Source organism: Hippocampus bargibanti, linkage group LG01 (assembly GCF_051943395.1).
Source record: "Hippocampus bargibanti isolate YZ-2025 linkage group LG01, ASM5194339v1, whole genome shotgun sequence".
NCBI lineage: Eukaryota > Metazoa > Chordata > Actinopteri > Syngnathiformes > Syngnathidae > Hippocampus > Hippocampus bargibanti.
The window spans coordinates 37,298,891-37,323,184 of NC_142734.1; the positions used below are offsets into that span (position 1 = coordinate 37,298,891).

At 42.4% G+C, this 24,294-nt stretch overlaps 1 protein-coding gene across 1 annotated transcript in view; it reads left to right on the top strand.

Annotated features, from left to right (window-relative positions):
- The first annotated feature begins 13,252 nt into the window (after nucleotides 1-13,252).
- The window catches only part of syt6a (synaptotagmin VIa), a 36,032-nt gene continuing 24,990 nt past the window's right edge, over nucleotides 13,253-24,294 (top strand). Inside the window, exon 1 of the mRNA XM_089015198.1 lies at nucleotides 13,253-13,439. Coding sequence (XP_088871324.1) covers nucleotides 13,283-13,439 — 157 coding nt within the window. The 5' untranslated portion in view covers nucleotides 13,253-13,282. The remainder of the gene's footprint in view (nucleotides 13,440-24,294) is intronic.

A 24,294-nucleotide genomic window follows, 5' to 3' on the forward strand; every position in this document is an offset into this window, starting at 1 on the left:
CATTTTGTCTTCGGACTGGATAAACAAGAGAAAATGTCATTTTTGTTCGAGTGTAACCGAATAACTCTTACTCGCTTAAAATAATCCCAAGAATAGAATCCCGAGAGGATAACGACGAGATGAAAGTGTCTGAAATTCAATCGTGGCTTGTAATGCTATTCAACGACACACTTGTAGTCCCATGGTAACTTTATGAAAAACCTATTTGAATGCTTCTTCATTACTTTGCAGTAAGTTGCCAATTTTAGATGTGGTAAAACCCTCTTACTCCATCTGCAAGATTTGCGAGTTTATCTGCTTCTGTTGTTTTGGGACCTGGAGTTCCATGAAGCACATGAATTACTGTACCGTATTTTAAGGCGCAGCCAAAAGCCATGCTTTTTTTCAAAAGATGACCCTGCGCCTTATACGCAGGTTACACCTTATATGTGAAGTGATATTGAGCCACAACAGCTCTCGCAACTACCGTCAGCAGCCACCGACTCCATTTGCGCCCGTGGGAGGGCATAAGCCCAGCCTCTACTGGAGCACCTTATGATGTGGCGCGCCTAATATTTGAACAACTTTTATAGATGTATATACGTATTATATTTAGATAATTATTTTTCATTCATTGAAGGTGCGCCCTATACACCGGAAAATACAGGTAACTCCTGAACGTCTTTGTGTGTGAAGTACAGTGAATAGAGAGTTACAGATTAAGCTAGTTACGATCATCACCGTACTCATTTTCCCCCAGACATTTTGTCTGTCTATCTATGGCAGGCATACAAATATAAAAGTTTGATGATCATTTAATTTGTTGTGGACATGTACAAAATAGTTGACATTTTCCCAACATTCGACATTTTTGAAGCATCCGTAATTTTTCAAACGTGGACCACTTATTATTTTTCAAAGCAAAACAAAAACAAAGTAAAATGATAGAGAAAGCCAGAATGGTTTTGGTCTCGACAAATTAAATCAATCATTTCTCTTTTCTTTTACAGTTTAGTTGACAGGCAGATGCAGACAGCCTCTGTTTATCCCTCTGGAAGGAATTCATTGGAAAATTGATTTGACAACATGGTAGTCACACTGAAGACATGAGTACGTGTGCATTGTTTTGACGTCGTCACCGTGTGAATTATTGATATGACAGACCGCAGCTTTCAATGTCAATACATCTCCCCGGATACCGAGAGTGAAGAAAACCCTGGCCAAGATCAATAAATGTGCGGACAGAAGCGAGGCGGCTGATGACAGAACAGAGGACACATACCGTTTTATAACTGAAAAACAAAACATTGACAAAAAGAATAAACTGTGAAGCATCGAAGAGGCAAAAGTTGAAGCGCAAAATGGCAAGGAATCTCTCTCTTTGCATTGTGGGGATTGGTTTTAAAATATTGCTGTTGCTATGAAATGTGTTGCAATTGACGGTTTCTAATGGAGCCGAGAATGAACAGTCTCCTTCTGCTTGGCCACACTGCTTCATTATTTGCACAACAGCTAAACGTTCGGTTGCATCCAACCATGTCATGCAAAACATGTTGACTTTACGGCTGTTTTTATGTGCCGCTTATAAAATAGAACATCGGCTGCCTTGGGAAAACCATGTCGTGGAAAATGGGGGAAAACATATTTGTTCTTTTAATTTATTTACATTCATTGTTATTCATGCATTCAAATGATGTCATTATTTATTATTTTTACAGGCAGTGTTATTTATGAGCTGCACAATACACCCGAGGGCAGATTTATACAGCGTGTGCAGCTGTACTTGGAGAGGATGTTATTGTGCAAGTCTTCTTTACCAATTATTTATTCCACTACATGGTGGAAACAATGAAACAAATAAAAATGGGGGGTGAACGGGGAACGGTTCAAATCAAGAACACCAATAAAGTGTGAAGGCGTTTGGCATCATTATCATGAAGGTAAAGTGACAGATACAAAAAATAAAATAAAATTCGACATGGCTCATATCAAAAGCCCGGTCACTCGTATTTGAAGGCACCAAAATCTTCTTTTCCTTTCTGCGTTTCGCTTCAGGGGTCGCCACAGCGAATTAGTGTCCTCCATCTTCAGAGGTTTGATTGTTTTGGCCAAGCTTTGACGACAGCACCAAAATACTCCTACAAATAAATCATGCCTTCGAAAAAAAAGATTGAAGAGTTCATTTTTTTTTAAACAGAGCAAACATGCTGAGTCGCGCCAAGCCAAGTTGGCATTGCATTTTGCCTTAGTAGCTTCACGACATCATTTCCACACAGAATTATTCATGATCAATTAATTTACTGATCATCTCAATTTTTTTTTCAAAAGAGTGACACACAAAAAAAACTTCATTTGTGTAGCATTTGTATCGGACTGCACAGGACTTGACACGAGGCAGTCACTTTGCCTCCAAACAAATGACACTACATTAGTCACGCTCGTCACACACTCGGGAGCTTGATGCTTGAGGGCGGGGGGGCGCATGTCAACACTGACACAGTGTGACAAAATAACACAACAGAACAGACCATGTAAACTACTGGCCTGTTTTAGCCCATCATTGCAAACGTGTCACAGCGCCTTATACTTTGTATCCAAATGTAGATATGCTTTCATCATTTTCTGGAGGTTTTTGATCTCAATAATTCATAGCAGAGGAGCGGTATCCGAGTCTTGTTGACATCATCTTTGTAGGCAAGCCATGTGGTTCATTGTTGGTAGAGCTTACCTTTTTAATATTAATGGTTATAGCACTATGCACTGAGTTGGTCGATGCTTGACAGCAGTAATCCATCCATCCATCCATCCATCTTCAAATGAGCTTATCCTTACATGGGTCGCAGCATGTTGGAGCTAACTTGGGGCAATAGGTGGGGGGCACCCTGGACTAGTAGCTAGTCAATCACAAGGCGCACAGAGATGACCAGCCATTGGAATCACCCCTCAGGACAATTTGGAGTATCCAGTCAGCCTCCATGCATATTTTTGGAATGTAGGAGGAAACCCGAGGACCCGGAGAAAACCCACGCAGGCACGGCCAGCACACGCAAACTCCGCACAGGAAGGCCAAGCCTGTACCTCTGAAGTGTGAGTGGATCCGGTACCTCGTCAGCCATAAGCCGCCCAGGCACACTTATTTTGACTAAATTGGCTCACATATTGCACACATTCCAACATTAATGTTTAAGTCCACAATGTGTGAAGAAGGGAAAAACGTTCTTTTTGTCGGACATATGTACCAAACAGCTTTCAAACATCATGGAGTGGATCAATACCACATTTACATTGACAAATAGGTTGGACTCTCTGGGAGCAGGTCAGTTGCAACTTGGAACTGAAAGCGGAAATATCTTTTGACAGCTATGACTCATTAATCGATACGGCTTTCCCATTGGACAAGTTCAAAAGGTGAAAGCAGATCAATAATTACAAAAAATCTCATGACCTACTCAGTAAAGTGTGTTGATGATGATAGATGCGAGCAGAGCGAGAACAAAACAAAAGCAAAACATCACATAGTAAACATTCAAACTTGCAACTTTCAAAGCGGCTTTTTAATGAGGTTTGCTTCTGCAAAAATAAATGGAGCAAGTTGTGGATATGTGCGCATTTTATTTCATGAAAGCATGACTGTGGATAGTATGAAAATAATTAAAAAGTCTACTGGTACGTACAGTATATGAAAGACCGATTCTTTGAACATTGCTCTTGACTTGTGGTCATGCGTGTCTACTATATAGATCTGCCACCGAGGAATATAAAAGCCAATCATAAAAAAAGAAGAAAAAATAGGTGTAAGCCTCTGAATGTTTTGATGAATATGAAAAGTGACTTCAGCTTGCCACTTGTCAATGCAATTCAACACATATTATTAGATTATTATTATTATTAGATCACGATTTGAACTTGCTTATGCCTCTATTTTTTTTGTGTGATCAGAGCCAAGATAGTTTCCAGCTGTTGTCAGCTGTTTCTCCCAAGAGCACTTGAATTTTGTCTTGACATGCGGTGACAGTGAAAAAGCTCGCTAGCCATTGTCCTTTGGGCACTTCCCTTGTTTTGCTGGAAATCTGCTGTCAACTCCAGTTAGTTCAGCGTGGACAAAAACAAGAGATCAAATGTTTAACGGACACATTCCTCAAGGAGAAACAGCTCTTCTTTGCTGTATTCACTCATGAGACATAAGATGTAAGATACATTTGCCGCCATTGCATTACACTTGAATGGACGATGAAACAAAAGAATATTACCCTGTGAGTAGGTTGACAAGTCGAGTTGCTTTTGCAGGGAATGAAAATCGTATTTTCCCATCGACTTCGACATCCCCCAATTGCATAAAAATCAGGAGCTTTTTAGCGCCCGAGTATCCAATGCTTAACATTGCGGAAAAAAGAACGAAACTCAGTCCATTGAAGACGAACACGAGCTTCTGAGGTAGTGAAAGTGGCTCCTCTCGTTCCCTTTAAGGTCAGTGTGCTCTAGGCGCGCAGTCTTTGACATTGCAGAAGCAGAACTCCACTTGTTGGAGGATTGAATAATTACAATAATTCCGTGTCATGTCACGGCAAATTTGTTGTTTTCTTTTTACCTAAAAGCTTTGACAATATAGAAAGTTCGCTCAGCTTAGACAACGACGCTGGCCCTCGGGCGCCGGCAAGAAGGCAGTGAGGAGGGATTAGCATTGCTTTGAGTAAGCGAGCTTTTGTCCGGCAACATCTGCAGCTCAAAGATTTCCCTTGCACCGTTTTGCATCTGAAAACAAGCGCCTGGTTGAAAGGCCGCACCTGCATCAAAATCCACCAGCGTCCTTATTGATGTCTCTTCTCCAGGATGAATCCCAAATGGCAGGCGGAAAACGTCTCTTAAACGCGTTATTAGTCGGCGTGGCTATCCAGTTAAGCTCTCTCAGCAGTTGTCTTTATGATCTCATTAAGTTGTCATTAGCATACGGAAGCTAGTTTCACTTCAAGTGCTTGTGGAGCTGCAGAGCTTTCAATTATTTAAAGCTGGCTGAGCACTTCTATGAGAGACTGTTATGATGTTCTTGGTAACCACACCTCAGAAATTATTAATCCAGATGATAAGAGAAGATGCCTGTTGAATTTTAGCAGTTTAATCAAGGTTTTATCCTCATTAACACTGAAATGATACAAGATTGATTGTGACCCTCGTTATGGATACTTAGTTGAGTGGGGGGGGGCATGCACTATAATTAATTTATTGGCTCATATAATAAATCTTTCGTGGAAAGCCAAAAAAGAACAACAACAAAAAAACTATGGTCGGCCAAAATCGTCCTATATTTCACTCAATGCTCTGTACGCCAAATTGTGTACTGTTGTGAGATTTTTACCCCACAACCTTCCCCAGAAAATTAAATAAAACGTGATTTAAAAGAACTCAAAGAGAAATAAACACTAACCAAACCAATTAACTCATTCACTGCCAGACGCCCGAAAATGTGTCCACTCCAGTGCCAGAGTTTTTGTCATTTTCACTCAAATTGAGGGTCCCGCAGAGGTTTAGGACAAGATAAACATTCAACGCAGCGTCAGACACCCTAGACGCTCTTCTTTCAGAAAAAAAGAGTTAATTCCCAAGTTATATAGGACTGGAGTTATCGGAACTTGAAATGGGGGTGGTTGTCAAAAATACAATACAATACAATACAATACAATACATATCGGTCGATATAGCGCTTTAACAACAGCTGAAGATGGAACAAAGCGCTAATATGAAAAAAAGGGAAATTCTGCCCCCTTGTGGAAGGGTAAAAACATTGGCCAACACTTTATCGGCACCCAAAGAAGAAAAACAAATGTGTGAATGGCGCTCGACATCATATTTTCAATTCCCTCATACATTTGTGAATGGCAGTGAATGAGTTAATCAAAGAGCAAGTTGAAGCATAACGCAGGTCGCGGCGCTGACTTCCCTTCAATTATGATGCTTGCCCATGAGCGGCCTTAGGTTGCGGGGCGCGCTCCTAGTTGGAGTAGCGCACGTTACATGGCAGCTGAAAGAAAGTCAGTGTCAGCTGAGTCAAGGGCTCCTTTGAAAGGCCTCAGCTGGAAACAATTTGTTATGCGCCTGCTAATCGGGTTGGCCCTCAGAAAGGAGATGCAATCTTCAAGAACAGGAAGCGTGGCAGACCTTAGTTCCAGCCTTTAAGGGAGACAGGAGGACGAGGTCAAGACAAAGATAAGCTCCTAATGATCCATCCTGGAACAATAACCCCCACGCTTCCCAACAAAGGTAGACCGTGTCATCTTTTGGCCTCGCTTTAATTCACTTAAAGACTGGAGTCAACCGGAAGCGGCTTAAACTCAACTTCATTTGATTTGATTCCATTTAATTTGTCCTACGGTCTATCAAATTACCGTACTTTGATGAAACATTATGTTTAGAATGTAGTCAGCGAAGAAAAAGGGCAGGAGAGTTCACACACAGTTCACCGCAATGCAGTGACAAATACGTACATTCTTTTCCACGAGAGCTTTTATGTGTACTTTCTCACAATCCGTTGTATGATGATACACAGAGAAATTATCAAAGCAGCATCAGACCACAAGAGTTGTTGCACATGTTGTCGTTTTCGATTGAAACAATCCTAGCGGCCTTTCGATATCTGGGTATTCTTATAGATATGTGCAAAGATGAAGACCGAAAACTCAAGGGGGACAAATGAAATGCACTACTATACCCTATTCTAATGAATCTTATATAGGCAGTACTTACCGGTACTTGGTTCTATATATTTGATGCTAACTTACACTATCCGAGCCACACTGCGGCTCTCAGTCAAAAGTCACCAATGGTGCCCTTTGCAACAACTTCTATCAAGTACTGTATTCACATAGACATACGGTATAAAGAATATATACTCTACATAAATGCCATTTTAAGTATGTTCACGTTCACTGCCGTACAAGGTGTGGCAAAGTGATTTGTGAAGATGCATTGTTCACGTGTCGTCAAACAGAAAGAGCTACTGTGCTTTTGGTTGTAATATGTCACGTTAATTAGATTCTGTGAGTAGTATTGATTATGATTTTTATGGCTAATATGATGGTCACATGGCGACCGGGTGGTCCAGTGGTTAGCGTGCTGACCTCACGGTGCATTTCATCTCGGCTTCGGCCATCCCGTGTGGAGTTAGCATGTTCTTTCCAAGCACGATGGTCACATCCAATATGGCGGATGCACTGACGTATCATTTTCAAGCGACCATTCTATTCAGTCCTGATCTGCAGCCGAAATAAGCGGAAACCGAGGAAATGATCTTGTCTCTGCACTCGTCAATGTCCATGATGTTGTACTCAGAGTACTTTCAACAAACATAAAAAAATAAAATAAAAAGCGATGGAAAAAAAACTGCATAAAGCAAGCATGCTACGCTTCTTATTTGAAGATCTGTAAGCAAAGTGCATGTTCAAGGAGTGCACATCAGAGATAAAAGAAAAAGCGTCCAACGGTCGGAAACAAAAAATAAGATGGAAATTAAAATAATGTTAGTCTCACAACAAATAGTTTTTGGAATTGAAGGGAGGGATTTTAGGTCATTTAACTTGGATATTGCGTCATCGGCATGAGCGTCAATGCGGGTGGATTTCAATTTGGAGCTTATTTAAAAAAAAAAAAAAGAAAAAAAAAACCCCTTGAAGGTTAACGCAGAGTCGGGTGCAAAATAGCAATGAGCCAATCTCTAGGAGGGAGACAAATTTGTGTGAATCTCTGCTGGATTTGGTGTGGATGGATCAGTAGCACTTGGCTGAGGGGAGTATTTAGAAAAAGGTGGTGTGCAGGGTGTGCAGGGTCCAGTAAAACTTTCCGTGCCCTTGTCTTAGTTCTTGCGGTGTGCAACTCCTCAAGAGTGGGTTGGGCGGTGCCAATGATTTTTGTTTTCCGCAATCAGCTTTTGTCCTTTTTTTTTGCGGTGGCCCCAAAGCATCGTTTTTCATTTGCTGGACCCAAAGGACATTTTTTTTAATGATTCGTTTTTTTTCTGGCAACTTATTGTCTTATTGTGAATGTAATCCCCTGAATCATTCGCATCATCATCATGCTAGGCTGTAAACACTCTGTGATTTTGATGAAGGGCCTGTGTGGGACCTCCCCATCGCGGTGCTTTACCTGAGGGGACGCGTGCCCCATAAGACTTTCTGACCCGAGGGAGGCATTATGACCATCGACTTGAGAAAAATAAGCCCAGTGGTCGTTAGGACTGTGTTTAGATGCTACACTTGCATCAAGTGGGTCACCGCATTCAAATCACGTCAGTAGGTGCTTCAAAGACAGATGGGGCGGAGGGATAACATTTGTATTCAAAGTACTTTATTATATCATATTGTGACGGTGAGAGGGGGGGCGGGGCTTGTACATGTGTGAAGTGTTTATTGTGTCACCAAGGACGATATGTTTCATTTCATTATCAAATGAGGTGTTGTGTGCATGCAAAGAATCGACATGTACACAAATGAAGAGTACTGCTCACTTGTGTTTGGATAAATATGCACATGGGGCGAGAAATGAAACCTTGTTTTTTTTTTGTTGCTTTTTTACAGCAAACTGATGTCGTAGTTTTTTCCCCAACCTCCATAAATGAAGACGTGATTTAAAAAAAGTCAGCAGAAACTCCACCACAATCCCTCACCTTGATTCATTGAGATCCCAAAGTCTTAAAAATGCAGTCTGGAGAGGAAGTGACATTAAAGCTTTCTACGCTCCCACTAATCTCAACGCAGTATTCTGATTAACTCGGTCACTGCCTTTCACAAATTTATTTGTGAATTGAAAATATGACGTAGAGCGCCATTCCCGAATTTGTTCGGCTTTTGTTTTTTGTTGTTTTGGTGTTGTTTGGGTGCCGATAAAGTGCTGAGTATGGCCTTTTTTCCCTTTCCACAAGGGTGCAGAATTTCCTCTTTTTTCCATGTTAGCGCTTTGTTATTGCGTCAGCTGATGTTAAAGCGCTATATACATATGTGACGGGTTTCACAACAGTGACTGTCTTCATCTCCACGATGCTGCTGTATTAATGAAGACGGGACGCGTGGATGTGTCTTTTTATTTCTTTTATTTCTGCAACACAGTATGGCAGAAGGGATGGGTGAAGTCGCATGGGTTTCGTCTTGTGATTAACCTGAATCTCCTCGAGATTGTTCTCAAATGCAAAACATTGTAGATAACAAAACAGAATTAACAACGTGTGATCGTATAGTGGTTATTTACAGAAAAAGAGAATACAACACAAGTTCACTGTTATTTACAAGATGTCCCTGAACGCATCATGGGCGGAGACTCGGCAGAACACGCGGTGCGCTTGTAATGGCTGGCGCACAGTTCAACCAGCCACGGACACTCACGGGCAAATGAGACACGACACAAGAAACTAAATATTGTTCAATAAAAACAAAATGAAACAATTATTACCTGCAACACAGTATGGCAGAAGGGATGGGTGAAGTCGCATGGGTTTCGTCTTGTGATTAACTGCGATAGAAAAGCGCATATTCCTAAGTTCCACTCGACAAAACGTGAAGTAAATAATGACACAAAAAGTAATCTGGACTCGAATGAATAAGGGAACTAATTAGATAACACTAGACAGTAAAAAAGGGGAAACAAAATAAGATATTTTCATGAAAATGCGCGTTAATCAAGACCAACAGAAAATTGCGACTCACCCTGAATCTCCTCGAGATTGTTCTGGAAACTATGGGCGGGACATAGTGCCACACTGTGCGCCGTTGCGTCACTTCCTTCATAATTTAATAACCTAAGTGTACAACTCCGTTACATACACCCCCCTTAAATTATGCAGAAGTGAGGCAACATACACACGGAAGACAACAGAAAGACCAACAGGCAAAATAGACAAGGTTATCGGGCAAGGATGTACAAGGAAGTCAATCATAGGAATTCTTCTTTCAGAAGTGTGAAGGAATAGGGTGGTTTTCTTGTCGCCAGACTCTGCTGTCCAAAAATCAATGCATACCAGTTCCATTGGAGCCGAAGTGCGGATGTTCTCCAGGGGTGCCCGGGCGTCTGGCTCGGGGGTCTTACCCAAGATGCACCTCTGGCACTGCCTTACATGTTTTGTAATGTCTTTCTCCATCCCTGTCCAAAAGAACCGTTCACTAGCCAAGGAGAGTGTCCGAGAACAGCCCTGATGACCAGCCGCGTCATGCACACCATGTAGGACTTGGTGTTTCAGAGACCCAGGTATGACGAACTGAAAGACTCTTCTGTTCATGTGGCGATCTTTCCTTACTCTGTAAAGAGTCCCGTCACGAACTTTCAGCTTCTTCCAGTGCCTCAGCAACAAAAGAACACAGCTCGTCTCAGCTGCTCTTTCATGTTTGGTAGGTCTCATATGTCGCTGCACATAGAACATGACTCGGCTGACTGTTGAATCTTGGTGCTGCAGGTCACGTAACTGACTATGGGGAATGACAATGGAAGGGTCTTCTTCAGGTAGCTGTAGTGACAATGGGGTTGCTCCAGGGAGTCGAGAGGTCCCGCCAGTCTGATGGACGTCTAAAACTGCAGACACCTCCTGCGCATCAATTGCACTTCCAGAAGACTGATCAGGAGCTTCTCCCTGGGAAACTTCTCCATCATGATCACCAGCCATGTGGACAGCCTGACAGTTGGTGGTGAAACGGAAAGCATCCTGTACAGTCTCATTCACGACCCCTTGGACTCCATTGAGTAGGTATTGGTAGGGTTCCGGGTTACATCAACTCCACTGTTTCTTGTGCTAACCTTGACAACATCTTTAGCTCTACCGCTGATGTTCATGAGGATTTCCTCTGCCTGATGCTCAGGAGCTACTTTTGCTCTCCTTATGTAGTTCCTCATTAGGTCTTCCCACTCATCTACATTCATTTGATCAGTGTGGTCACCCTTGAAAGTCGGGGGTTCGCGAACTTTCCTGTGCGGTAGTATCAGAACTTGTGATGAGTCAAGACTTTGTGTTGTTGTGTCAATGGGCGTGTCATGTGGGAATGAGGTGTTATGCATGGGGACGTTATGTGTTGGGCTGAGATGTGCAACAATGCTGTCTGCCAGCTGCTGGCCAATGTGTCTAATTATGTCACTCATCTGACCAACTACGTCAGGTGACTGGGGTAAGGGATCTGTCACTGGTGTGTCAGGAGTCTGTGCGCTCGTCTGAGATGTACTACACTGGGTCTGGGAAGGAACTCTGTCCCCACTAACATAAGTGGCCTCAGCTAGAACCTGCCCATTCCCCTCTACTACATCACTCTGAATGGGACTCCACACCTGTAACATGGTCGGGATGCCTCTACCTCTACCAATACACTTATTAAAAGGTGTGCTAAATGTCTCTTGGAAGGAGCTCATTCTCAAACTTCACAAAAAAAACTTACAGGAAAAAAAAAAGCACAACAATTGCAAAACAGCAGCTCAGACAATAAACACACAATTTAAAGAACGGGGTCGACACACCGTCCACCGAGTGATGGGATGAAGACACTGTGCAGCATCGCGGTCCCGGTCCGAAGTGGAGAGTCACTTGTGATCGACGGGTCACGGCACCAATGTGACGGGTTTCACAACAGTGACTGTCTTCATCTCCACGATGCTGCTGTATTAATGAAGACGGGACGCGTGGATGTGTCTTTTTATTTCTTTTATTTCTGCAACACAGTATGGCAGAAGGGATGGGTGAAGTCGCATGGGTTTCGTCTTGTGATTAACCTGAATCTCCTCGAGATTGTTCTCAAATGCAAAACATTGTAGATAACAAAACAGAATTAACAACGTGTGATCGTATAGTGGTTATTTACAGAAAAAGAGAATACAACACAAGTTCACTGTTATTTACAAGATGTCCCTGAACGCATCATGGGCGGAGACTCGGCAGAACACGCGGTGCGCTTGTAATGGCTGGCGCACAGTTCAACCAGCCACGGACACTCACGGGCAAATGAGACACGACACAAGAAACTAAATATTGTTCAATAAAAACAAAATGAAACAATTATTACCTGCAACACAGTATGGCAGAAGGGATGGGTGAAGTCGCATGGGTTTCGTCTTGTGATTAACTGCGATAGAAAAGCGCATATTCCTAAGTTCCACTCGACAAAACGTGAAGTAAATAATGACACAAAAAGTAATCTGGACTCGAATGAATAAGGGAACTAATTAGATAACACTAGACAGTAAAAAAGGGGAAACAAAATAAGATATTTTCATGAAAATGCGCGTTAATCAAGACCAACAGAAAATTGCGACTCACCCTGAATCTCCTCGAGATTGTTCTGGAAACTATGGGCGGGACATAGTGCCACACTGTGCGCCGTTGCGTCACTTCCTTCATAATTTAATAACCTAAGTGTACAACTCCGTTACACATAAACAATATGTATGGATTGCATTGTATTTTGTAACTCACCCTCATTTTAGCTCGCACAACTCCAGACACATATCATTTAGGAATTAACTCTTTTTGTGATGAAAGAAAAGGGTCTTTCTTACGACGCATTGAATGTTTATGTCGTCCTAAACGGCAATATTCTGAGGGTCCTGGAATTTGAGTGACAATGACAAAAACCCTGGCACTGCAGTGGACATATTTTTGCACGTCTGGTGGTGAATGAGCTTTTGCGGAATAAATCTTCAGCAGCAAAAGCCAGCAGTTTGGTGTCCATCTTTGGGGGCATATTGTAACTTGCTGCCGCTGAAAATGATATCAGAGTGGCCGAGTGCTCGGGTAATGTCAGGCAAGGCTTGGCTTCCCCTTAAACGACTCAACAGATGGGAACAAGACCAATTCTGATTTTGATACGTACTTTAATATTGGTGCTCCAATGATTTATTGTGAACGAGTCTGGTGCTGACTTGAAAACCCAAAGGGTTAAATGTTCAAAAATTGCAAGGCTGATTGTCAGTTGTTTATTAGTCGGTTTGCATTAGCAACAAGTTAGTCCACATTGTTTTGAACTGATCTTTTTTTTCCTCATTTTGCCAAGTCATCAAAACAGTTATTGTATCTAATAGACAGAAAAAAAGACCAAATCTGAACTTTTATTTTAGTCAAGGAGTTATTTTCACAAATATGTGTACGATACTACCACTTACATAAAGTGAGTACTTTTAACTCCCAAAATAAACAAGCACGCAGACAAACTAATTGCCTTCATCTTTTTTTTATGGTACACTAGAGTGTGTGTGCGTGCGCGTGGAAATGCATGCGCGCGCGCGCGCGCGCTCACGCGTGGGCGCCCTGCGATGAGCGCACTCCACGGCTGACGATGCAGCTGGGAGCAGCATGAGTTGGAAGCGAGCGGAGTATGACATGGTGTGTCAGAGAGCCGTGACCCTCGTTGTCGACCTCTGCCTGCGCAACAGCACGCTGTTGGAGCAGGACGCGTGCCAGGACTTCCTCTTCCTGTTGTCCGGCCACGGCGCCAAGCGCGCGGACCAAGGTAAGGAACATCACCCATCCTGACGCTGACATGCGCCCATGAGTGAGGCACTCTGTTGCGTTTCAGTGGTCTCGTCTTCCGCCCACTTTGTTCTGAAAGTGCCGTGCAGTTGCGGAAAAGCAATGTTTGATCCTCTCACTTCAATTTGTTTTCAATTCTCTTTGGAAGTATCGGGTTTCCTTTCAACTTTGCATTTACGTGTTGCATTCCGAGATTGGTTTTATCTGGCGTCAATTCCAAAGCCAGCTGTGGAAGGCTGGACCTCACCCATGATCATAATAAGGGCACGCACTGTAGGCTACGACGTTGAATGTCACCGTGCTGCTACTCTACGCGTAAACCTTAGAAAGAAGTTAGTATGTCATGACTATTCTCATTCAGATGAAAATAACGAGACAGTCAAGTCAATGAAATCATCGTGCGGTCGTCATCTGAAATCCCAAAGTGTAACAGGTGTTGCCTTTGTGGTCGGGGTGTGAAATCGGAAAATGAATTGTCGTCAGCAGGTGCGATCTAAGATGCTTTACTGCTTTAATGTGCGGTTGTCTTTGCTGTTCCCGTTTGTCTGTGCTGTCATCCTGCATCAAGCATCTCAGCGCGGGAGTTTTATCGTACGTTACCGCCGTGCACTACACCCTGCTGCTGCTGCTGCTGTACATGATGCCTTCCCGCTGATGTAAAGCATTTCTGCCACATGGATCTTCAGGATGAGATACTTGTGGTGATGCTGCGGTAGATTCTTTGGGCTGGCAGCAGACGTCACCTCAAATATATGTTGCATTACGCGGACCGTCAACCCATTTATCGGCCTATTGTATGCACTGCAGACACTTATGAAGGGAGACTAGTTTGGAAGTTTAAATTCTGCTGTGTGTGTGTGGTTCAGGGGGTATCATAACTGGATTGTATTCTCTGGATAGATTAATCTCTTCTTTTATAATTTTATATGTGGTTTTGTTGTTCTTATCCTGAGTGAGTTTTGTTCCTATTTCTCTTGAACAAACATCTGCGCCTTAGCTCATGTTTCTGATTTGAAGCTTCAGGCCACAATGAATGCAATTAGACGAAGAGCACGAATGAAACAAAGGACAACCGTCGGGGCCAGTTTTTCATGTGGTTCACTTTGAACAAATCAAAGGCATGAATTGCCAATATTCATGTCATTTCACAGAATCAAGTCTGGCCAAAGTAAGTGGGATCATTAACAATCAGAAATGATGCGGATTTGTCAAATGCATGCAATGTTTTATTGACATCTTCAGCTATGTTTAATGAGCTATGTTTGGCTTTGCATTTATGGGTAAAAGTGAGTATAGTACAATGGAGAATTCTTGACAGTGTGGAAAAAAACGCACCATGCAGGCATGGCTGTGAGTGGAGAGAGACATTACAATTTCTATCTATCCTTTGTGTGGCGCCGTATGTGACCTATTTATGTTTTGTTCATAGCCCCGTGTTATTTATTGGATATTAGCATGTACTTGTTGTATCCCATATGATAATACTGGACGGTAAAATGCAGCGCTTTCTAATTCCCACCTTTCGACACCGTCACGTAAGCCAAGAGACGTATCAAAACTACGGTTGTAATTCCACTTTTTGGGGTTCTGTGACAGCGCCGTAACCTCGATTTATTACACTTCCCATTCGTCTTTGTGGTTCAGCTTGATTCTTTTGACTTGCCGACGGCCACCGTTGGCCAACGCGCGTCTTGGAGCTCATTTAGCAACGGCTCACGTGTTTGGGAGCTGCCGATTAGTCTCATTATTGCAGGGCCTGAAGCCCACCGGAATGTCAAACCTCATTTGAATCGTGAGCTCTTCTTTACCATTGAAATGTCCCTCCTGAGATTCGTGTTCACGTTTTGACACGGTTCGGTCCGGTCCAGTTCTGTCCGGTTTTCTTTGGACCGCATCTTGATTGGCCAAGTCGTCATGAGATATCAACGTGCACAAAATATAGACCTGAACATCTTGAAGGGCCGTTTAAAAAAAATGTTGTTGCGTCTATAAAATGATAAACCAATGACACGTTTTGTTAGCTGTTTCTGTAAATGCGTATTTAATGGAGATGTGTTTTTTTTAATGACTTTGAAAGTCATGTCCTGACAATTTGGCAAATGAGAAAGGGTCCTCTTTTCATGGCTGGCCAACACTCATAAATATATATAATGAAAACAGTCACAACTCTTTTGCTGCTCACTGTGTTATGGGCTTAAAGGAGGCTTGAAACTGCACGAAATGCAAGAGATGTGAGTTTTAACCCCCAAGCGTAAGTACTTTGTCTCGAACAAAAGAGCCCCGAGTTTCACCTCTCCTGATTGGCCAACTAGCACAGTGTAGGGTTAAAATAGCCAGCGGTGGCGTCATACAAGCACCCTCAATTTTGCATCTTGACATGGAAAGGAATGTCACCTGCTTTGGGAAGGAGTCTCAGAATTAACAGTAGCCAACAAAAAAGAGAGACAAATTGTTCCTGAATTTGTCGCTCATCACTTAGAAGAAAAAAAAAAAGAATAAAAGACACTTGAGGGGTCTGGCGAAGTCGCTAAATATAGTAACAAGTTGTTCAGTTGGCAATAACGAGTGGCCACATGCCCTGACTCTGACCTCCGTCGTCATGGCAGCTGAAGTCCCATTCAGAAGTTGCACGAGACAGAAATACTGTGCGACCTCCAAAACTTCCCGATTTGAACCGGAATAAACACGTGGATTGTAAATCAATTGTCCTTCTTTATCCGTTTAGAACCCAATTTGTACTCATCTACAACCTCTCAAAGACGATAATGACATCCCGGGGCAAAGAACAATGTTGTTTTTGAAAGTGGCTGTAAAAAAATGATCTAGAATGTTTGGGATAGCGCGAGTAGCATCATAAACACAACAGCCCTGCGTTTGAGGTCATTGAGGTACTGGCGTGTTGACATTCACACTTGAGTGTCTTCCATTTCTATAGACAATCGACGTCAGTGTCACAGCTAAGCTCTTCCTCAAGTTGCTCGTTTGACTTTAATCGAAGAAAATGACTAATTAGACATTAGCCCTCTGCCAAGGGCTCTCCCCTTTTCCCAATGTGGCTAAGAGGAAAGAAGATATCCTATTTATTGACCAATTTGTTCAGTGGTGATTGTACTTAGGCTGTCACGTGACCTGACCACGCCCACACGCCGCCGCTTGCAAAAGCACATCAAGCGCTAATCTAGAAATATTGATATGTGCAGAGGAGAGCAGCGAAGTCTACAAATCCTTAAATTAAGCTTGCGGAGCTCATGAATCAGCGGGCGAAGAGGCTGCCGAGCTGAATGGCACACGTACACAAACAGCCAAGCTCATTAAAAAATCCCCTTCCATTATCAGCAGTGTGGCCTTGAATTGAGCGGCCTTATTTTTGATCACATTTATTTATTCCCCCCCTTGAGCTTTATTAGGCAGGACCATTTGCATCAGCCGTCATTCAACACTCTGCACCACTCTAAATGACAAACAAACTCAAAATGGAATAAAGGGTGAGGTTATGATTAGAAAGCAGCATTTTCCCTCATTGGAGATCTGCTGCCTTGAAAAGCAGAGACCTCAGTGGTCGCCGTGAATACGGACAAACTGGCATTCACGCAGTACGTCCATTCGTTTGAATTTTCACTAATGTGTCTCAAATGAAAGAATATGCTTTTTAGACTGTATTTTTATTCTTGCACTATATGCAGTTCTTTTTATGAAACATTTCTATTATGCATAGAATACTTTATTTTACTTTTTTCACTCCCCCCCTTTCAATTTTGCTGCTGTAGATTGCAAATGTCCCCATTGTGGGACGATTAAAGGCTTTCAGATTCCGATTGGCTACTGTAGATGTTCCTGTGCTTCGAATAATTTTTTTTTTTGCATCATATACATACAAACTATCCTTGTAAATGACAGTAATTGTAATTTTATTTTCATTGTTGATATACATCTTCTTATCTTTATCTTTTTCTTAGGTATGTATGAGAGGTCAGGTGGCTCTTATGGGATGCCGGGGCATATTTTTATTCCCGTGAACAAGAATGTCCTTAAGATAAAAGGCCAATAGCGGTTTGAATACCAGATAAGCGCTCGTGTTAACAGCATGACACATTTTCATGCCTTGCCCTCTCCTTGAATACTCTCGGGTTCCTCTCGCGGTTGTCTTTAACATTCAGACGTGACTGGGTTGTCCGGAAGGTGAAGATTTGTTCTCTCCTCTTGAGGATAAGATCACTCGCCACGAATAACTATTCCATACCAAGCTTTGAATAAAAATCTTCACTCGTGACTGAACAAATAGTATCACATCACTCTTATTGTTGTCAGATATTTTTTTCGCCGTCATTTCCGGTCTAGTGACCTGACGAGAAGTTTCGCAAGAGTTGAATTTTACTTGTCATGATTTCAATATCAATCCAATTCGTCATCTTTATACATCCATGTATCCATTTTCTCACCAGAGTGGTGGCCGTGTTGGACAGGTTACCAGCCAATTGCAGGTCACACCTTCGCACTCACAAGGAGAGCATTCACACTCCACACAAAAGGCCCAAGCCGGAATCGAACCCTGTACCTCTGCGCTGTGAGGCGGACGTGTTAAGCGGTTGAATAGTCATCATTATTTTTTCCATCATAAAAGTAATTACACCCCTCAGATGAAATGTCCAAATGGAACCCATTTTGTAATTCTTCTTTGGATTGGATTGGATGTACCTTTATTCGTCTCGCAGTGGAGAGATTTCACAGCAGGTGTAATGTGACTTTTTATAAGATTTCAGGTGTGAACCGAGAGCACTTGGGTTCCACTTTGAACACGCCTCTCCACGACTTACCAAAGCGCGCGTGCTCAACATCATTCTCCGAGGTCGTCTTTGGAAAAGGCATCGATTAGCGGCGCCATCGTTGCTGCTGGAAGGAGCGCGGGATCAGCCTGTTGATGCTCAGATCACATGTCGCGCGCTGCTTGCAATTGGTCTCCAAGGCTGTCATCCCAGAAGGAAATCTCTTCTCAAGATGACACAATCTGACACGGACTACTGGAGCCGTCCGTGTCTTTTGGTCTGATGGAACCAAGATAAGCTTATTTGGTCCGGAAGTTGTCACGCGGGATGCGTGAGGAGTACAGAGACGAGTGCGCCTCGGCTACATCCGAGCGTAGGAGAGTCGCGGTCTGGGGCTGCCTGAGTGCTGCCACCACTTGGGAGCAACAGTTCACTGAGGGAATCATGAGTGCCCATTTGTACTGTGACAATCTGAAGCGGAGCGTGATCTCCACTCTGCGCAAACTGTGCCTAAGATGCAACACCACGCCTGAATTTGACCAAGATGATTAACTGCTGGCGGCCAGCGGTCCTGTGTCAGGCCAGGGGTTTCTGAGACACTTTCTGAGACAGCCCTGATCTTTGCTAGCCTTTATAGGGCACTCTGACAGCAATTGAACATCTCTCTTTTAAGCTCAATTTAGCTCATGATCGTGGCTGAAAACCATTTGGCAATTTTTTCAATCAATCCGATCACTGTTGTAAACTCTCTGGAGCACACGTGAAAAAGTAGGCAGTTAACTGTGAAAACGTACACATATGTGTGTCATTCTCAAAACTATTGTCTTCGGCCGTAGAGGGATGAAAAGATCGAATAAAAACGCAAGGGGTTGTTCTCAAATTTGTGAAATAGTGTTTTGTTTGTTTATTAAGAGATCAGCGACCCAAACAAGAATTATATTGATTTTGTCTTCTTCTATATTGTACCTCATTACACAAAAGTATACCACAATTATCTCGGTAAAACCTCAGTCTTTATCCTTTTTGTTGTTGTAATGTTTTGCTGCTGGAATGATCCGAGTGTGAGAAAAACTGCAATGCATGAGCCAAGACATCATAGTGGACCGCACACTGGTTCTGACCTTGCTTGTTTTTAATGGACTGAAGATTCCTCAGGCTTGAATTGTGCACAGCTGAGAGCAAATGACTAGTCAACACAACAAAGCGTGAGATGACTTTTCCGTCCCACTGTGCATCACCGGAGCAGAAAGAGCAGAACGAGGAGCTGACCCGAGCAGCAAAGATTAAAATACAAACAAAGATGATACTGCTGGTGTATGTGTATAAACTAGATTCTAATACGTATTTTCAATTTACGCGGTATGATGCCTTTTATTTTCATCTAATTTCTTAAAATAACAGCATCCAAACAACAAAAAAGGATGGGTGTGTCAAGAATGTTGCGTCAGCCTAATCAATGTACTTTAATGGACACTAGAGAGAGAAATATTTACCTAAAAACAGGCCATGCCTTAGCTCTAGACTATTGTGGACCCCAGCATGTCAGGTAAGACACTGAAGCCTGGCATCTTTAAAGACGGAATTTGCAGTCCAGCTATATGTTGTATGCAGCTTGCAGTCAACAATATCACGTAACTTTGGAAATACATTTTTAAAAACGCCTCAATATTTTGACTGGAGACACAAATTATGGTTGTTACTTATAGTTAATAGATTTTGCCCTTAACTTTACGTTTGACTTAATGTAGTTGTGTACGTGATTCTTTTCAAATGCTTCATTTCTGTTCTGTAGGTTTCATAATATGTATCTGAAAGGCTTGTAATTCTTGAGTAAAATGACAAATGTGCCAGGTCTGCAGAAGAACATCATCTTTGCAACTGGGTGTCTTCTTCACGAGCAGCGAGCAGTTCATTAAACTGTTTATCATTTTGATTGGTGAGAGCAGGACCTCTAAAGCAACTAAAGGCTCATCCAATCCTCATCATTCCAATCCTCAACTAGTGTTATTATTATTAAAAAAAAATAAGACAACAATTATGAATTATTACAATAGGAAGGCACCAAGTATAAATGATCACATTTTGCATGCTCACCTATACGGGGAGCCTTGATACATTATTCAACACAAGTTGCAGATAATTCAATTAGCATATCCCATTTTTCTTCCCCATGCAAGATACATTTTCTGTTACAAACTGTCTAAGCAAAGAAAAATTGCTTAATCATAATTAGTGCCCTGGCAGAGTTTACTTGGTAAATAATAATGACGACAGCGAAGCAGACAAACAGCAGAGGCTGTTCATTGCACCATGTACAAATTATTTTTCAAGCCACAAAGTTCAAACACAAATGACATAAGAACATTAAATCCATAAAATATAAAATAGTAACTCATTTAAGACACAAAAAACATATTTGTCAAAAAGTGAAAAAATAAACACATTTCATACAGAAAATGAAGCAGCCAGTAATGGCCAAACGGCCATGTTGTAACGAATTGAGGCTAATGGAGTCGGGCGTATCTTAACCTCCGTGGCAGCAGATCTGTGGAACCCCCGAGACCGATTCGCCGAGGCCCCGGGGTCCCATGGAACAAAGGTTAGGAACCACTCGTCTAATCCATCGGCACCTTCATGAAACCTTCATTTACTATGTGGGCGGTTTTAGCACATACGACGGCTAATCCCAGGATGCCTGAAGGTCTCCACATGACTTTTCTTAATCAGCGGTGATGAACTCCTTTTCACCCAGGTCCACAACATTGTTATGGTTTCCCTCAGGGGGCCATTATGAATGTCATCCGCATATTAATCATCCACTCATTCCATTTTTAACACGTATACTTAAAAACAACATATCATCGAAAGTCGTAGAAAAGAAAAACAACCAAAGATAAAAGGTACTTTGCAATTTATGTTCGAAGGTCTTTTTGTAATAAAAAGTGAAGTATAAAAAGTGATGATAAATTGCCACCATAAAAAGACAGCCAAAAAGAATAGAAGAAATCCATGAACAAAAAAGATGTAGAAATTGACACACTCAATTTGTTTAAGTGAGAAGGTAGGGCTTCGACAATTGCATTGAATTTGATAAGCCGTTTGGGCATCGTTTAATCAAGGATTCCAGAGGGGATAAAAGCCTTGTCCTCTCTCCATGATCGTGTTCACCTGCATTTAAATATGTTGTCGATTTGTAGTTTCTCATTAGTGTCTTCCTGTGTGTTAGCAGCCAAGAATGCTATCCCCTACAAAAAGTGTCACGTTGTCAGTAGTGTCGCACTAATTGACATGTTATCAGTGGTGACCTGTGGGGGTCACATATGGAAATCGCAATATGTAAATACGTTTCGCAGCCTGTAACTCATCTCCCGCGACATCATTGCCCCGCTCTTTGACGAGCACATTTTCAGCCAAGCGTGTAATTGCGAACAGGCGGCAGTTCAGCCGACGGAGTCGTAACGAATCACCTGTCATCGATGGCGGTGGCCGAGCGCGGGCGCTAATACTTTCCCATCTGCCAGTTTGTGATGAAGACAAATAAGAAGTGTTGCTAAGTGATTTATCGAACTGTTCAAAGCATCATTACTTCACTGTAACGTACACCTCGGCCCCACCACATGTCCGCACCACCTTCCCATGCAGTACATTGAAATTGAATCACAGTGTTCGGGCGAACAAAACCGGAGCAAGTCTCATTGTCAGTCAAAAGCCATTCCATTTTGGTGAGGATGTATGTGTGTTATCAGAATGCAATCGATATTTGATGTTGTAATCCGCACAGTCCATAGTTCAGTGGATATTTCAGCCAACCAATATTATCTATGGTTGTTGACATTGAGTATGTCGGGGAGATAAGACCGGAAATACAGTTTTTAATGGCTTGTTGGGTCTCCGAGTACCCGCCTCCAATCAGGTGTAAAATTAAAAAGGCAAGTGGAGTGTTCCTCTGCAGCAAAAGGGGAAATTCCACAAGCAATCAACACCCACCGAAAGGGTTTATAATTGCCTATTGATGCAATGAGATGGCATGACATGAAACTACTCAACTCACTTCAACGTCGTTGCAAGGCGACGACGTGGATGATTGCTTGAGAATAAGTGTTTCTTCCACTTCTCAGTGTTTGTCTTCTCCGGAAGCCTTTCAAAATATAACTTGATTCAACCATGATTATCTGTGATGGATATTTGTTTGGAATGAAAAAAAAAAAAAATAGATCTATCAATCTGCCGTTAAGGAGGCAGCAGAAGAGAGTATGAGTTTCCCAGAAAAAAAAAATTGCTGCACATTATTTTACTGCTCAGGCTACTTCTCTATCTCTCCGAAGCTCGTTCCACGATCCATGAGAGGATTTTGGGAGGTCTATCTTAAATCTCCTCCCGTGAATACCTGAGTAGATTCTTATTTGTATTCTCACTGACGAGCATGAGTCCACTCTCCCCCTGAACAGAACATTCATATTTTCGCCTCAGGCCATCAGCTGCAAGATGCTTTGATTGAGCCTGAGAGTGTCGGAGGATCTTGACGTGCCATTCATTAGAAAGACGAATGTTACCATTGGACTCCCTGGAGAGGACCAGTTCATTCTGGATACATTCAAGGCTGCTGATTACCACAAAACCCTCCCAAAAGACTGAAAATGTCTTCCGTGATACATTTGAGAATGTAATAAATCGTTGTATGAGGATGCAATGCCCTCTACTGCTGCGACATTTTATACACTAGGCAACTCCATTTGCTTCACACAAACAAAGACCATCTCATCGTCAGAGTAGCAAGGAAGGAGGAGACAGAAATATTTTGGCGTTATGAGGAAATAATCTTCGATCCACTCATTTCATGGTGACGTCTACTAAAGATCACAATAAATAAACACTCTTTTTGGCCGCATTACTGCTATCGCCACGACCGTCTTGCATTTAATTGTATTCAATTAAATGCAAGTGTGAATGCAATTGTTACTCTAGACAACTTTGCAGGTTCACTTACATTGTCAGTCATGCCCCGTAAACTTTCTCCCAGCCGCATGCTGAACATAACCTTAGTGTTTTGCCAGTGTCAGCGGGTGAATGAATACTTGTTTACTTACAAATGAAATGCAAACAGCCACTAGTGACAACCTAAAATTCATTAGTTGTTATGAAAAATACATTCATCCCTCCAATTTAAATGCCTTAAAAAATATGGAGCTTGTATTGATGTATGTTTTTGTTTAAATTCAAGTAGACCAATTCAAGAGAGCATGCGCAATAACTTCACAGTGACTGGCTGGAATGTTTGTGACTCAGTAGCCGGGTAGCGTGTGCACTGGACTGTAAATTTCAATCGACTGCGCATCATGGCAAGTGAATAGGAGCACACAAGTACACCGTCGGTGCTTTGTTTCAAACATAGGCTTGTTCTTGCACCCTGAGTGTTTTACGTGATGTGAATTATCTCACACACGCAGGCACACAAACACGCACGCACCTATACACACACACACACACACTCGCACTTGAAGTGTGGAATTGCAATGTACAGTATAATATATAAAGTAAGTTAACACGGTTTCAGGGCAAACTCTCATCTGTATAGTTAAAGTCATAGAAGTCCCCCCCGGCCAGTTAGACAGAAATATTGAAGGTTGCCATTTTCTAGAGTGCAGTGTTCGTTGTAGCCTCTGGAAAGTAACATGAGTAGTTGGACACCTGCTGTCGCCGTGCCCTCTAAGGTTGCCAGGTTTCATGGCCTGTCTCAGCAGCATCTTGCCTTTTTGTTTCACGGAAGACTTTATATTTCTCTAATCGGGACCCCGGAGAGAATGATCTTGCCTGCCTGCTGTCTAATCACTTCTAATCCTTTCAAGACGGAAAGCCATGGTTGCTCAGATTCCTCTTCCAGAAGGATTAACTTCAGTGATGTCTCCATCCAGAGAGGTTAATTATGATGGCCGACGCTGGCTTGTTTGGAACCTTCTGTGTGTGAGTGTACTTGAAACATCTTTGCTTTGAGGACTTTGTAGTTTAGATGCTTTGTCTTGAAACCGCAAATATGTCAAGCCGAGTTGCCCCAAAATGATGAGACCATACGGT